This window comes from Gambusia affinis, linkage group LG19 (genome assembly GCF_019740435.1).
Source record: "Gambusia affinis linkage group LG19, SWU_Gaff_1.0, whole genome shotgun sequence".
In the NCBI taxonomy this organism is placed as follows: domain Eukaryota; kingdom Metazoa; phylum Chordata; class Actinopteri; order Cyprinodontiformes; family Poeciliidae; genus Gambusia; species Gambusia affinis.
In genome coordinates, this window is record NC_057886.1 from 21,087,325 (window position 1) to 21,105,034 (window position 17,710).

At 36.1% G+C, this 17,710-nt stretch overlaps 1 protein-coding gene across 4 annotated transcripts in view; it reads left to right on the top strand.

Annotated features, from left to right (window-relative positions):
* The window catches only part of shank1 (SH3 and multiple ankyrin repeat domains 1), a 91,858-nt gene that overhangs the window by 11,550 nt on the left and 62,598 nt on the right, over nt 1-17,710 (top strand). For all 4 annotated transcript variants that reach the window (XM_044101406.1, XM_044101407.1, XM_044101408.1 and 1 more), the window contains exon 2: nt 12,519-13,064. In XM_044101406.1, coding sequence (XP_043957341.1) covers nt 12,570-13,064 — 495 coding nt within the window. In that variant the 5' untranslated portion in view covers nt 12,519-12,569. The remainder of the gene's footprint in view (nt 1-12,518; nt 13,065-17,710) is intronic.

The following is a 17,710-nucleotide window of genomic DNA, read 5'->3' on the forward strand; positions in this document are numbered from 1 at the left end:
TTTGGCAGAAATTTACAGCTTTTTTTTTTTTCTTTTTTCTATCTGAAGCGCACCTAAAATGCTGTCACAAAAACAGCTGTTTCTTTAATTTAAAGTCTTAACGTTCTTTGAGAAAAGCTCCTGGTTGAGACCACAACGAGGTCAGACCTTCACTTCTTACGACAAGACTTACTCTCTGTGTGACAACTCTGCCTGACCTTTGGCCTCATTCTGGGATCCTATGAGGTGAGTATGGATCCGTCTCCTGCTGTTGTGATTCACCTGCTCTATAAACCGTCTCCTGAGCTCTGCTTTAATCAGCTCCCTGAAGGCGGGATCACAACCTGCTGAATTCTGACGAGGCTTTAAAGCCACCAAGTTGAAGTAAAATCCATGTAAAGTTGGCTTTCAATGAGGCTGTAAAACAAAAAACAGTTACCTGGGGGGCTGGATACCACCGTGTATTAGAGCCACTGTAGACAGAAAAAAAGAGGACGAAATTTCTGCCAAAAAACAAAAGTCCTCAGAAATGTTGAGATTAAAAAAAAAATTTTATGCTTTTGTTTTTTTTCTTTTTGGAAATTCCAGAAAAAAAATAGCTAGAAAATGTTTTATTTTTTCTAGGATTTTTTTTAACTTTTCTAAATCTGAAATTTCTAAAAAATTTCTGAGATTCATCTAAAATTTGTAGTTTTTCAAACAAATTTTTGACATTTAAAACTCAGAAATTTGAAAGTTTTTTTCCTTGAAAATTTCTGTAGTTCATCTCAAAATTACAGAGGTTTTTTTGGCGTAAATTTACTCCTCTTTTCCATCCACAGTGGCCCCAACACGCCAGTGTATATTTGGTGCTGAGCCTCTTGTTTGGTGCCCGGAGCGTTGGAGCAGCATCCACTCTCAATATTTCACAGCTCGTCATATGTTCAGCCGGTCTCCACCCTGCAGCGTCTCTCATTGTGGTTCATTTATTCATAAACCTGTCCGCGTGCTGCCAACTGTTTGCCCCAGGTTGGCCTTGATTCAGCCTCTTCTGGTTCTGCCACTTCAGCCGCGTTGCCGGTCGAGACCGACGGGTCTGAGTGTGATTCGGGATGTTTCTCTGCGAGCAGAGCAGCAGCGCGGGCTCTCTGTGTCGGCCCGCAGAGATTCGATGATGAATAAAGCTAATTAATTAGCAGATTATTTGAATGTGTTCTCTGTTCACTGCTGCTCCCCAGATGATTGATTTTCTTCCTCATCTGTTCTGTAGAGAAAAGATGAACCTTAGCAAACACTGCAAAAACACAAAATCTTACCAAGTAATTTTGGTCTAGTTTTTAGTGCAAATATCTTAGTTCACTTGAAATAAGACAAAACTAACTTACAAGTAACTTTACAGCAAGATTTAGGAGCTTGTTTTAAATAAATAATTCCTTAATATTGATGTAAAGGTCCTAGTTCCACTGGCAGATTATTTCAGTGATTTTATTATCAACATTCGTAAAACATTGGCTGGAGTAGCTAGGCATTGCGTCGTTACCTAGCAACCCCAGCCAAGCCCAGGCCGTCACCTAGCAACCCAGTTCTCGCTCCACTGGCAGATTATTTCATGTAACAAGACATTTTTCTCATGTTATAAGTGAAATAATCTGCCAGAGGAACTAGTGCTAGTGTTAATATTAATTCCTTAATCAATATTAACAAATTATTGACATAAAATAAGCTTCTATCTTGCTGCAAATTTACTTGTAAGTCAGTTTTGTCTTATTTCAAGTGTAGTAAGATATTTCCACCAGAAACTAGACCAAAAACTCTTGGTAAGATTCTATGTTTTTTACAATGTATATTTTTCTAAGAGGCCAAGAATGAATGTGGGCTCAAATCGAATTTTATTTTGGAGGGCACAACCACAGCTTCAGAAAATTAACTTTTTTTCAGTCCATCCCTGTTTACTCTGCTTTAATCCAACTTTAGTTAATTTGTCTAGACACTCTGGTTCGTTTGGGGAAAAATGTCCTGGAAAAACACAAAATCTTACCAAGTATTTTTGATCTATTTTGTAGTGCATATATCTTGTGCAAAACGAGCTTACAAAGAACTTTCCAGCAAGATATAGCAGCTTTTTAAGTTAATTATTCTTTAATATTAATGAAAAAGTACTAGTTCGACTGGCATATTGTTTCACTTATAACATGGAAAATGTTTAGACTAAAGGTACTTGGTACAATTTAGTTTTTTTGCAGTGTTGCATTTGCTTTAGGTAATAGCCTGAAATCAAAAGACTGTATTTCCTTTAAAATCTTCATTTGAATTGATGATTGTGACACGTAGCTACCAGAAAAGCTGTTAGCATTGTAGCTGTGCTCTGTGTTCAAACCTATTTTCTTAAACATCACATCGGTTTAACTATTTCAAACTGCTCTCCTCCACTGGCCCTCATTCTTGTTTAATAGCACAAAGGCTGGTTACGTAAGAACATGTGTAGATCAGGTGGTTTTGTAGTTCTTCGCTCGGCTCCCTCGGGTCCTGCGGATCCGCCGACCGTTGGATCGGATTTCAAATTTCGGTTTTTCATCTGCACGTGTTGACTCTTTCCGGAGGGACAGCTGTTGAGCCTCAGAGTCTTTGTTTGCATTAGCAGAGAGAGCGATGGGACGATTTGTGTCCATTTGTGAGTCGATGTCGAACAAGGAGGGAAGGGAAATCGGCCGTTCCAGTTTCGTGGCACAAAACTGGGGCGGTGTGTTCTTTGGAAGTTTCCCAGTGAAATTTCCTGGGGACCGAGACACTGAAAATATCCGTCTATATACACGCTATGTCCTACATAAAGGAGAGGGTGAGGCAGAGAGACGGAGCATACGGAGATTTGCGTGTGTTCGGGAGAGAGAAAAAGATGAGCATGGAGGAAGGTTGAATGTCGCTGTGCTGGTTGCATTTTTTAATTAATTTTTTTTTATCTGTGTTGATGGCATCACACAAACTTCACACTGACTGAAGATCAGTGGAACCGGGTCAAGACTCTGGAAGGAAACCAGGAAAGTTATCGCTCACTTCTGTCTCACGAAAAGTAAAAGAAAAGGCATGAATGCTGCCTCGTAACCCTGTTTTAGATGCTCATGAACTGACATTACAAATGAAAAGTTTAGTGAGGCGAAGTTTGCATTCAAGATGTTTGTTTGTCACCCCAGGTTACCTGGAGAGGCACAGACTTTAGATTAATATCTGTATCTATATAAAAAAATTATTTGTTGACTATGTTCCTGATTCGTAAGGGCAAATCTAGTCAATCTAATTCTATAATTTGTGCTTTGAGCGATGTCATGATTTATTTATTTCACATTAAATTTTTATTCCTATGTAAGCTTTCTGAACCATTTGAAAGTTTGCTTGACGTTTGGACTCTGTTGAAGTTTTAAACTTTACCCAGTTGCTAATGTTTGTCCATTGCCTTCCTACTCTTTTCTCCCATTGAAGTGGATTACTCCAGTAGAATTTCAAAAGGGCCAATCAGCAAACAGAAGTTGTAACATTGATTTTCTGACTTATTTTCCCCTTAAAATTAAAAGTAGTAGTCTTAAATAATATTAGATAGGATTTGTCTTTCTTAAATCTTTAGAATTTATTCGTATAATTAAAATAATAAAACAATGGAAAACTCTGATCTGGTTAAAAGCAAACCAAATATGTCACATATGAATACGCTATTTCATAAATAACCTTCATGTTTTTGGATAACTTCACTCTTTCAACTTTGTGGAAAAAGTTTTACGATGGCTACTTCTTGTTCTGACAACCATTGTGCAAAGCAAAGTCCACAAAAACCCAACTGCTCAAGATTTATGTGGAAAACCCATCAGCTGTAAAAACCTCAACCCAACAGTGGGCCACTGGGATGAATTAAAGCAGAGAGAGAAAACAAACCCTTCTCGTCCAACATTAGTGTCTGACCTCACAAATGAGCTTCTGGAAAAATGGTCAAAAGTTTGTATGAAGACTCCTTTAAACGAAGAGTTCACATCTGCTTGTTTCTCATTGAGAAACCACCTTTGGTTTTCACAAAGTGTCTGAAAGTTGCAATAACTTGATCTGAACATCAGTGGTTGATTTTGGCAGCTGGAAATAAAAACCCGGCACTTCAATCTTTCTGGTTGTCAGTTTAGCCAACATTCTGAAAATAAACAGGATGTGGAAAATAAAAATAAAATACATGTTAAAAAAAAAAAACATGAACAGGAAAGTAGTGAAAGGAGGAGCCAATAAGATCTTGCCTGAAGTAGGAAAAGGTGCTTCAGTTGAAATAAGAAACAGATTTTAAACCAGTTTAAAGTCATAAATCCTTTGACTTTAAATTATTGACGGACTATATTATAAGTACTGGAATTTAATAACTAATAAATATTTTTTTGCATTTACTACTTCAAAAAGTGCACAAACTCCTAATCAGACCAGTAAATATAAACTTCCCTCTTGACTTTCTAGTAAGGTTCTTACGAAATAAAAAGTTGTAGTCTTAGCTAATGCTACGTCGCAGCATTAGCTCAGATGGTTGCCATGGCGCCCCCAGTGAGTGGCAGCTTGTTGCAACAACTCTGCTCATTTCTGAGCTTTTTTCTTATTTTACTGTTTTTATTTCTTCTTATTTCTTGATTTAATCACTAGAAATATAAATCTGCCACCAATATTTACTGTCATGCTGTTAGTTTTGTGGTTTTTACTCTTTTTTTTTTGCCTGTGTTTGGAGATATTTGTGTGTATATTTATTTCTAAATACACATCTGCATTTTTTGTGCATATGTATTGATAATTTCATATTTATGCTTCTAGTTTAGTTTTTATGGTGTGTTTTCTACACTGTACTGTATTTTTTTATTAGTTTATTTTTCATTTCTCTTACTCGGTGGTGGTTTCCAACATCTTGTCTAACAAAGGACTAATAAAGGATTATCTTGCTTATTTAATATTTTGAATTTCTGCTCTAATATGAGCAGCGGTTACCTTGGTAACGATGTTTGTTTTATCTTTATACATTGTTCCCATAAACCTGAACCTGAAGTGATTGTCGCCACTGAACCGCCATCTTGGTAGGCAAACGCAGCGCAAAGCACAGAAAAACCATGACTTTGAGACCAATAAAAAGAAACTACTGAGAGAAATTTATATCAACAGAAACGCTGATGTCGGGATCGATCTGTATGAGACAGAAAACGTGGCTTGTTTATTGTTGTCATAGCAACCGTCATGATGGTGATTTATGGATACCTACCAAGATGGCTGTCGGCTTCAGAGTTCTCAGAGATATGACTTTACAGGAAAACGTCACACTTTCAGTTAAAGCTAAGCTTAGTTTAGCATTAGCTTATAAACCAATATTTCATATTGTTTTATTTCAGCTAAACAATGCCTGTTAAGGCAGAAAACAGTCCAGTTTTCATTTTGTTGTTGCATTTTAAACCATAAAACATTCCCTCCTTTGTGACCGCTTTTAATTTGAAATGTAATTTAGTCAAGCTGGCCTGTGATGCTCTTAGTCTCCGTGCGAAGCTCATCTCTCTGGTTGCTCAGTGAGGTGAAGGTTAGCCGGGTTAATGCAGTTTGAAGCTGGTAAGAAGACTGAACAGGTTAATGATGTGACCTGGAGCAGAAGCCGTTCTCTGAGGGGAGTAGTCGCGCTTTTATTCCCCAACTCTGATGTAAAGATGAGCAGATGAATGTCATTTGTTGGTGAGAGGCAGTGTCTAATCGCTTCATCACTCCAAGAGGCACACAATAGCCCTCGCGTGAAATGAAGGTCTTTCATGCATGACTCACCACTTTTCTCTTGGGAACTGATTATCACTCTAATTTTCTGACCTGTTCCGGCTTAATGAACGATGAGTGAATCTCTCCTAAGTTTACTTTTTAGGCCTTTTAGCGGCACCTTCGTTTTCTCTTTTACATCCCCTGGGATCAGACTAATATCTGCCATGAAAATGTGAATAAAGAGCCAAAAAGGCCTGAGAAACCGGACCGTCACCTTTCAGGTGATTATTTTTTCCTGAGTGTGATGATCTCATCGCTGTGGATGTGAGCGGATTTCACACTGTAAAAACACATTGAGTTCTGTTTGTGAAGCTACACTCAAAAACAACAGAAATAATTTTACTTATTTAGCCTCATAAGAAAAAAATGGAGGTTAAATTTATAAATTTAAATTTATTTTCACCTGTAATTTATTTATTATAAATTTCAACTAAATATTTAATTAGCAAGGTAAATATTTAGCTATAAACTAAAAATAGTATTGCTGATTAGATATTTAGATCCAAACTAAATTTTAGGTAGTGAGCTAAATAGTTTAAAACTAAATATCAAGTTTGATAACTAAGTAATCAACATGGAGCTAAATGTTAATATTTAGCTTCAACCTAATTTGTTAGGTTTACAACTTGTTACCAAAAATATTTAGCTTCAAACTAAATATTTAATTTAAGTTTCATAACTCAGTAATCAGCGTGAAGCTGAATATTAATATTTTGCTTTTGTGTGATTTTTTTTTAGCTCCCTAAAAAGTTTAATTAGTTTAATTAGCTTCAAACTATTTATTTATTTATTCAAACTATTTCAAAAATATTTAGTTTGAAGCTAAAATATTTGGCTTGCTAACTAAATATTTAACCATGCTAATTAAATGTTGAGCTTAGAGCTAAATATTTAATTTGCTAACTAAATATTTAGATTGAATCTGAAATATTAAATTCCATAACTATTTATACTAAAACTTTATATTTACTCTCACTAGCTAAGTATTTTAGAACTGAAGCGTTAGGTTGCTAACTAAATATTTAGTTTTGAACTAAATTATTAGTTTGTAAGCTTAATATTTAACCTGCTAATGAAATATTTAATGTGAAACTTACATTTAAAAATTAATGAATAACATGTTGAAAATATGACTTTGAAAGAATTAAGTAACATTTTTTTTTTCTTATGACGGATGAAAAAACCAAATTATTGCTGTTTATTTTTTATTCTAAGGTCTGGATGGTGGAGCTTTTGTTAGCAGTGACATCCAGCAGGTTGTTGGTTAAATTCCCGGTCTGGCGTCTCTCTGCATGGAGTTTTCATCCAGAGGTTTTCTCTGGTTACTCCGGCTTCCTCAGAGTCCAGAACTTGACTTTTTGGTGAAGTAGTTTCTAAATTTCCATGATTGCGCTTGGCTCTGTGACAGACTTCTATTTTCTGCCAAACTATGACTTCCCTCCTCATGTCTGATTCTTTATCGTCTCTTTTAACTCCAGGGCATTTGCTGTTGAATTCTTTCCGTTTATGGCACTTAGTCATTGTCTTTTCTTTGCAACATTCTGCTACTTCCCTTTAACTTTTATTTTTAGCCACAAGCAGCATGACTGCAGGCCCGTCTGTCGGATCCTCAGTCAAACTGAAATATTTTTGAATATTAAACAGCATCTGTGAGTTGTTTACAAACGGCCGTTTAACAGAAAAAGTTTTTTTTTACTTCAGATATATCCTTTGCAGCATTTTAGACAAGAAAGTGTTTATTTTTCTATTTAATAAATGATTATAATAATTGTTTAATTTGCTTCTTTCAATGTTTTTCTAATATTGTATATTAGAAGGCTTAAATAAAAAATCTACATAATTTGACAATTTGTTTTTATTTGATCGTCAGAATAATCAATAGAATAATTGATTACTGAAATAGTTGAAGCATAATTTCCTTTCTTTTAATTTGATTCTAACAATGTATTTAAAAAAGGCTTAAATAAAAATCTGGAGAATGTGAGTTTTTTTAAATCGATTAATCATCAGAATAATTGATTAATCAATAACTAAGTTAAGTTAAGTTACTCTATTTAATTCCCAATCGAATGCATTAGCTGTCACAGTGCTAATTAATCTCCCAGGATTAACTCTGTTTATGCTCCATAATGCAGTTTGTTGTTTTAATGTCTCTCTCGTTGTGTTTGTCCTTCAACTGTTTGACTCTCACTAGTTTCTGCTTTGCTCTGTCGGCTGGCTTCGTTCTGCTGCTCACCTTCTGCATCCTGCCCCCCGCCGCCTCCTCCAAAGCCGCTGCCTATCTCTGATTACTCAGCACTATGCAAAGCGCCGGCTTCTTCACATTATAATCATCTCTTGTGTGTGCGCCGTTCTCCGGTTGGTCAGATTTCTGACAGGTCTGCAGAAACCTCCCGCCTTTCCCCCACGTCCCCTTCAGTTTGCTCTGACTGCTCCGTCTCCCTCATTCATTTAATCTCTCTGTTCTGTCTCTCCTCCCCTGTTATCGCTTCTCTGTTATGTTTTACAGGCTTGCTTTGATTTTTATTGAATTTTCTTACATTCCTCTGGTGGTATTCCTCAGAAACAGCTTGATACTGGAGGGCTCGTTAGCTTTGCTTCCTATTGAAGTCCTGACGACTTGTAATGGCTGACACTTTTGTTTATGTTTTACTTAATTCCTGCAATTAAGGTGCTTCTATTGTGTGAATTTTATGCCCTTAATATGCTCAAAACTCTAGAAAATTACCTAACCAGGCCTGCAACTAATTAATTTGATTGATTAATCAGATTAAAAAGTTGGCATATTCTGTGGATTTTTTATTTAATCAACTTGGATTTTTTTATACAATATTTAAAATACATGGAAAAATACGAATAGATAGTTAAATTCTTTTTGTAAATAAGAAAATAAACATTTTATTGTCTAAAATGCAATAATATAACATTCATTTAGTGAACGCTTGATTAGTCATAGCAAAGGATGCATCTGCAGCTAAATAGTACTTCTAATTTTATGTCAAAAAGTCAAAAATGTTTGTTTATAATTTTTGGATTAAACAATAATTAGACAGCAAAGGGTGCTTAATAATAGGATTATTATTATTATTATTATTATTTTACTGAATTTGGAGCAGGTGAAGCTAAAATTAGGCCACTTGAGAAGTTTTGTTGGAACATATTTACCAAAAATATTTTTTTTTTTGTTAAATCTTGTACGCAATATGTATTTATTTATTTTTTTTTTTTTGTACTTTTTTGGCTTTGGGTGTTTTGTTCTTTAAATTGCCTTTTTTTTTAGTTTGCATAGTCTGGCTTACTATTAAACGATTGCTAAATGATGATGATTTTAATAATCGCTTCATCACGATTAATTGTTGTAAATATATTCTGGATTTTACAGTTTTTTTTAAGGTTTTTGCCATGATGGCCAAAATCATGGCATTGAAAGAATTTTTGGTCTCACAAAGAATTGTATCTGCTCAATAATAAACTAAAGTAAAATTTAAATGATTTTAGATCAACGATTAACCTTTTGGGGTTCATTATTTTCTGTTGCTTTGCATTTGAGTAAAAGTAGGTTGATGTTTGTGGTTCTAGTTACTACGAACCTAAGACGATTGCAGAAACGTCTGCTTTGTGTACCTTATATTTAAGGTGGTATTTATTTATCAAAGATGAAAAAGTGTCTTGCATTGAGGACAGGGGGCCTCAAATGGCCCCCGGGCCACACTTTGGAGATCCCTGCTCGAGGATTTATCCAACATGGTGTAAATGCGTTATCTAAAACAAAATAGAGACCAGAAATAAAATGAAGTAACCCTAACAACTTCTGAAAAGGAAGTAACATTTCTCTGCATGTGTGCGGAGTAGATATAACGTCTCTTCCTTTAAAAAATAAAATAAATCATCCACTCTGGCCCCCTCAGAGCCAAAGAGTCACTTCAGAGTGAGTGAGATTACCGATCTGTCCCTGAAGGCCTCTTCTTGGCTCGGCGCAGCGCATCAGGATCCTCAGAACCGAACAGCTGAATAACAAACAGCCTCAATCCTTCACGGAGGATCGACCAATCAGAAACGAGAGATGTCAGAAATGTCTGCAGAGGAAAACTGAAAACGTAAACGAGGAAGCCTCTAATTTGATGTAATTACACAAATTTATTCAAGTAGCTGTAATTACAAACCACTTTGCAGCTTTGCATTTTCCATGCAGATGTAAAAATGTCTCATCACTGATCTGGAACTGAGTTCTGACGGTTTCTTACCTAAACATTCAGCTTCCTCATTGTGAGCAATAATGAGGAGATTTTAAATTGAAATGGACTTTTGATGAGCCATTTTGAAACATGAAATTGTGCCAATGCAAGTCTTTTGGTTGTTAGAACCCAGGATTAAGCTACTACTGAGGGAAAACCTTATTTTGAGCCGATTTTTGGCTAGAAAAGCTGTCTGACGGTTCGTTCTCCACAGTGCAGGAGGGGATTCTGCATGTCTGGGACCTTGAAAGTGAGAATTAGCGGCACAAAAAGGTTCATTTATACATATGAGGTGTGAATAGTGTGTTATTATGTTGTGAGGGTTGGCAGGGCTGTCTGTTCACATGGAGACCAGAGTTTCTGCTCTGGTCTGCTGGTTCTCTGCATCACTAACTGCTTTCTGAAGGTCCTTTATTGTCCTTCAAATGTGTCTAAAATGTTGATTTAACAGCATGAAGGTAACAGGCAATCAAGAAAAAAAAAAACTTGGTTAACTTCCACCTAAAGATTAAAATTTTGAGATAAATGTCAAATATTGTCTAGAAAAAAACAAAAAAATCCAGAGGAAAAAAAACTCAAAAACTTTGAGGTTAATTTCAAAAATGTGAAAATGTTAAACTTTTGAAACTGAATTTTTTTCTAGACATTTTCTGAGATCCAGCTTTTTTTCTAGCAAAATTTTGACCTTTTACAACTCAGAAACTTCCCTGTGTATTTTTTATTATTTTTTTTAATTTAGGAGATTCATCTCGAAATCAGATATTTTTAATCAAAAAAATTATTTTTTTACTTTTCTAAATTTTCAAGTGTTTTCTATAAAATTTCTGCGATTGAGCTAATAAAATAAAGTTTTGACTTTTACAACTCAAACGTACCAATTTTTTCTACAAACATTTAGGAGATTTTTCCCATCAAATTCCAATTCAAAAATTTTGAAATTTCAAATTTTCAAATTTATTTGAAAATTCAAACTTCTACAAGTTTTTTTAGAAGTTGTCCTAGAACTTTTAGAATTTTTTTTAGATTAATCTAAAAAAGAAAAATTGTTTTTCAAGCAAATGTTTGAGTTTTCAAACTCAAAAATGTAAAATTTCTTTTTAGAAAATTTCTGAGAAAAATCTCAACATCTGAGATTTTGCTAGCATTTTTTTTTAACTCAGAAATTTACCAGTTTTTTCTAGAAGATTTTGAGATTAATTTCAACATTTGAATTTTTTAATAGCAAATGCTCTATTTTTGTAGGCTTGAAATATACTTGTTTTTTTCTAGAGAATATCTGACATTAATCTCAAACTTTGTAGAAATTAAATTAATTTTTTCTATCCACAATGTCTCTAAAACGCCGTTGCACTCGACTGCCTGTTGCTTTGATTGGTTCCAAGTCTTTGCCTTCCAGCTGCTGCCTCACTAATTTCCAGGTCAGTTTTGTTTTGTGACAATGACAGCATATTGTCTTGTTTGTGTTCTCAAAATGAGAAAGAAAAGGGAGCCAGAAAACAGAACAACTGTCTGAAGCGTTTATTTCAACACCTCCTCCGGCCTGACAGAGACTGAAGTGATTCAGCTTCCGTCAGCTGCTCATCTGCTGCATTTCCAATCATTTTATCTGTCTGTTAAAATGCTTTGCTGGATTTTTTTATAGTTCTGGCAAAAGAAAAGGGAACAAATTGTCTTTTTTAATGTGCAGACACTGGTTTATACCTGGTGTTACAGCCACAAATCTAAATGTATTTTTTATTAGATTTTATGTGGTTTATAAGCACAAAGAAGTGCATAAATGTGAAGTGGAAGGAAAGTAAAACAGGATGGAAATCTGAAAAGTGAGTTGTCAAATAGTGAAATGTGTATTTCCTTTGGTAATTTGTAAAACTGACTTCCGTCTGCCATAAAAATAAACTTATGATTCTCCCACCTGAGCTGCAAATTTGTGGAGCTCCTCCTCCACGGTTACCGTTAGTTTGAGCCTCTCGGACTTTAACAAAACAGCTGGATTTATACCTAGAATACATTAAATAAAGGTGAATTCAGTACACAGTTCAGGCACAAATATTAGCAACTAGCTACACTCGTGTTTAAAGGATTTGAGTAAACAGGGTTGAATATAAAATAGAGACCGAGACTGAAATGTCCGGCTAAAACTGGCCAATAGGGATTAATGTTAATGCTGATATTTCATTTATCCCTATTTTAAATATATTTTTAGAGTCATAACATTTTAGAGCTCTTATATCATTTAAGCTTTTTTTCAGTTTCAAAATTATTTTTCAGTTTCAAAATTTTTTTTCTAGTTTTAAAATTGTTTTTGCTTCAAAATTATTTTTCAGTATCATAAATATATTTTTTCAGTTTCAAGAGAATTTTTTGACCAAACATTTTGGCCCCAATTTAGCTCCGTAGTGACTGGCTTGTTGGTGGAAACTTTTCAGAATAATTCCTCACTCAAACCTTAAGTCGTCATTTCTCACGCTTCTTTTTTCCATCTGAGAAACACAAATAAACTTTTCTTTTTCTTTCCCCCCCCATCAGTGTCTCTCTGGGAATGATGGTGTTGCCACTGGAACCGCCATCTTTGTCGCCATGACGATGCCATTCAGCCCCCTGTCCAGCGACGAGGAGCAACAAAGGATGCTGGGAAACAGCAGACATCTCTATCCTGGGGCAGAAGACGAGGAGGAGGAGGAGGAAGAGGAAGAAGAAGAGATGGAAGAGGATGAACGCGACGAGGACGGGGAGGAAGAGGAGAACGGCGAGCTGGAAGGAGAGGAAGACGACGATGACGAGGAGATGGTGGAGGAGGTCAGGCGAGGAGGCATCCCTCGGATCGGGAGAGGCGAGGGACACAGGCAGTCGGGCAAACCGGCAGGACGACCCGGCGGGGATCGACAGATGAGATCAGGAAACCCGGGACACGCCGCCAACCCGTACTCGGCCAATCCCGGACCCACGCACCAAGCAGCAGCCAATCAGCAGCCGAGGAGGCTGAAGGAGCGCACTGCCAACTCAGTGCCATCTGAAGACGCCCACATCGCCATGATGGTGTTTCGCATCGGCATCCCAGACATAAAGCAAACGGTCAGTGCAGTCCACACACAGAACAGGAGCACGCAAAAACAAGATGGAGTCCAAGTCATACAGTAACTAAAAACATCAGTTTATCATCACTTCTTCAGCTCAGAGGGGGTTACACACAAACAAAATGTCGGAAATCTTCTTAAAGCTGCAACAAGTAGCTCTTTGCATATTTGTTGAAACTGTCACAATGTCATGACAGTATGGTATGAGACAGATAATCTGGGAAAAAATTCAGCTCCTCTATCTTCCCAGTGCTCAATAGAAACAACCAATCAGAGCCAGCAGGCGGGTTTTATCGCCATCAATCACTCTGTGTGGCGCCGCTAATCAGGCTAGTTAGCATAGCCACTGATGATGGTGGATAGATGGTTTTCCTCTTGAGGTAAGTTGTTTAACACATTTAGCAGCAAGTACATGAGGACGATTGACAGCGCAAAGATGCTCCTCCTTGGTCTGATTGGTTGTTTTTGGTCGGTAGCTGTACTTTTCTTCAGACAGTAACAGTATCTCAAGGAGGAAGTGGAGGAACTCCTCCACTTCCTCCTTGAGATACTGTTGCTGAAATTGCTTTGAAAATTGAAAAGATCAATTTTGATCTTTTCATAGATTATCTGTCTTTATCAGTAAAGGACCATGAGCCATTTCTCACAACCAAAACAAACTTGTGCGTTTGTTTTGGTTGCAATTACCCAGAATCCCCTGCATGTTAGGCCACTTCCTGCTTTTAGAGCAGCCTCCGCTTGGTATTCGAACCACACCAGAGTTCACTTCAACCCAATGCTCGACAATAAATCAATAAGAATACACACTGTGATAGACGTGTGATAAATATCAATAGATAATACATCCGACTGAATATTCAGTCATTTAACTCAAACCCGGAACTGCACAGCATTCTGGGAAATGTAGACAGAGGAAATACTTTAGCTGCTCAACCTAAAGAAGGTTGGTGGAACTCACTCACTCTTTTGGTTACCTAGCAACTCACTTATTCTTTGGTTACCTAGCAACAGCCTACTGAGTAACTGGCACAGCAGCAGTTTAAAGTTCTGCCACTTTGTCTGATAACTGCTTATCAGACCTGTTTCTTACATTTGCATAGAGTGAAAACTGGATAAAACAGGAAAGTCAAGGCACCAGTTTGGCAGTATTTCAGATATTTAAAACAAAAACCTAATCAATAATTATTGATATCAATGAATATGAAATGCTGATAAGTTTTTCAGCTGTGTTGCTCAACCCTACATCAACTGAAACCTACATTAGTAGGCAGACCAGAGTTCGATTGCGACTTCACACCTCCCCAAACCAAGATGACTTTCTAGACAAACTGCATTTGGATTAAATCAGACTAAACAGGGCTGGTGTGAATGCACCCGAAAGTTACTACTGGTTCATTCCATCAAAGGTGCAAAGAAAAACTCAAAGTCTTAGAGGACGCTTTTGGATTATTCCATCAGCAGCTGCTAAAACACATAAAAGACCTTTCAAGGTGACCCAGCTTCAGGAAGGAGAAGATGAAATGTTTAAAAGAGCCATCTGGTTGGGAGGAAGTTAATCCTAAAACTGTAGCAGTAGGGGATTGGGAAGGAGTAAAAAACGAGAGAGAAGAGGGTGAAGGAGAGGAAGTGTAGCCACTTGGTCGATGTTGCCAAAGAGCTTTTTAAACGTTGCAGTGAAAAGCCCTTCTTTTCGGGGAGCGACTGGCTTTCAGAGGCCTGACGTCACGGCAGAGCAAGTTGGAGATGCATCTGCCTCCATGTTCACAAACACAAACGGTGCCTGCATTTCCCCACTGCTCTCGTCTCTCTGATGATGAGGGATTTCTTTCCGCTGAATTGTGGCTGGAGGCTAACCTCCGCTCATAATTGAATCAGGGAGAGCTGAGAATTGTGGAGAAAGAAAGAAAAGTGTTGCTCATCTGTAGATGAAAGCTGACCACCTTTGAGTTTGACGAGCTGAAGGTTACGTTCCTCTGTGATGTGTTTATTAGCTAACTTACAAAGAAGCAAAAGCATATTTTAGATTTACCATCTCGGAGCACCATGAAGGCCTCACTGAACACCTCTTTATTCTGGCTGCTGTGTGATTTATTATTGATCTGAGCGCTGGATGCTTGCAGCAGTGCATGGCTAGATGTGTGTCCTCGACGTATTTAAACCCAGCCATAAATAATTCACCTTTCTCTGTTCATTGTAACAAATCGGCTTTAAATTTAAGTCATAAATATGAGGTTAAGTCCAAGATGTGAGTGTTGGCTCGGGGTTGAACTCCAGAAATCAGATGAAATGTCACAAACAACAAGCTGCAGGTAAAGATGGATGGAAGCAGACGGCGTAAAAGACGGAGATAAAAGTCCTAAAAAGACTGAAGTAATAAATATCTCCTCAATTACGGTTCATTCAGGAGGTTCACTGCACAAACATAAAATATTACCACGTGATTTTGGTCTAGTTTATAGTGAAAATATCTTAGTACAGTTAAAATAAGACAAAACTAACTTTGAGCAAGAAATAGGTGTTTGTTTTAAGTAAATAATTCCTTAATATTGATGACAAGACATGTTTCCCATAAGTGGGATAATTTGCCAATAGAACTAGTAGTTTTGACGAATATTAACGAATTATTGACTTAATATTGATTTCAGCTCCTATTTCTTGCTGAAAGTTTTTTGTAGATTAGTTTTGTCTTTTTTCAAGTGTACTGAGATATTCGCACTAGAAACTAGACAAAAATACCGTGTTTTTGAACAGTATTTTTGCAGTGATGTTTAAGTTGGTGTTTTCCAAAGTGTGGGCTGCGGCCCCAGGTAGGGCCTCCAGGGGGCGCTTTAGGGACCTCAGGAAGTCGAGGCCCCTAATTTCCAAAGAATTTGGAAAGAACCGGCAAAAATGTAATCGCATACACTTTTTAAACTTAACATTTTCAAAATAATAAAAAAAATCAGTTAAAATAATTTATCTGAATGTTATTTACGTTGCTCAAGCTAGCATAGCAAGCAGGAAATGCATTGGTTTGGTCACATATTTTGGATTATTACTCTGCTAAATGACCCAGCGATTACACTTTATTTTAGTTTTCTGTCAGATTGCATAAGATTTTCAATTAAAATATTATGTCAAAATGTTCTTTGTTTTATTTTATGCAAGATATTTTTAAAAGAGTCCATTATGCTAAGTAGGGCTGAAACAATTAATCAGACTAATTGTGATGAATCAATTATTGAAATAATTGATAATTGTCAACTAAATTAAGTAATTGATTAATCGTTAACTGGACTATACAGACTCTAAAATATCATTCTCAGATGAGTAAAAATGCCTAAAATTTACAAAAAAATATACATTTTGCAATTAAAATACAAAATAAATAATAAATGTTTGGTCCAAAACTCAAGTAGAAATTTTACTTTCACCTGGTTCAATTATTTTAAAAAATCTCTTATTGAGCACCTTTTGCTGACTAGTTATTGATCAGTTAATCCGAAATTAATCAACAGATCAGCCCTACAGTGTAATTCTGATAAGCAGAAAGGGCTTTTCACATTTTGTAGAAGTTTATTTTAGCTGCAGATGCATCCTTTGCTACAATAATCAAACGTTCACTAAAGGATTGCTCTGTTGTTGCATTTCAAGAAATAAAATATTTATTTTAATATTTAAAAATGAAAGTAAATTGTCTATTTGCATCTTTTAATGCATTTCTAATATTGTATACAAAGGATTAATTAAAAAATCTGCAGAATGTGTTAATTTTTTTATCTGATTAATCAATTAATCGCCACAATAATCGATTAATCGTTGAATAAAATAATAATTTGTTTCAGCTATAGTGGTACATTAAAACGCCTGGTTATCAGACCCAGCTAAATAATCTAACAGCAGGTTTCCTTGTCTTTCTTGCTTTGACTATGAGGTAAACAAACTACTTCTCTTTCTCTCCAGTGTAATGGAGTTACACCCAGATCCCCTGATGTTTACGTTTTGGCTCCTTTGTCTGATTTTTCCCTCTTTTCTCTCTAAACCTGCACCGTTTCTCTTCCTCCTCCTGCTTTCCTTCAGTTGCTCTGTAATGTCTGCTAATATGCCATCATCCTCCCAGTATATTTCCTCTGTTCTACATGTCAGCTAATTCACCCTCAATAAAATCTAATTGCTGCCTAATTGTGTAGTAATGAGACCAGGGAGCGACTGCAGATGTTATGAATTGAGGGAGGAAGACGTGGAGCGACAGAAAGCTTCAGATTCACTGAATAATTAGTTACGTTTTTGTTTCTGCAACTAACGATTATTTCAGTTATCGATTAATCGATTAGTCGTATAAAAAACTGGCACATTCTACATATTTTTCATTTGACCAATTAAGCCTTTTTTATACAATATCAGAAATGCTTAAAATTAACATTTAATTCACTAAAATGCAATAAAATTCTATTTAATTGCCATTTAGTGAATTTGAACCAGATGGAGCTAAAACCATGCCTGTGGGGGAGTTTTGTGAAAATGTATAAATATACATAAAATATATTATATTAATATAATATAATATAAAATTGACTGGATGCTATATATATTTTGTATAGTTTTGGTTTAATTACTGCTCTGAATATTTTATTTTAATCATCAAATAAAGTTTTTTTGAGTCTG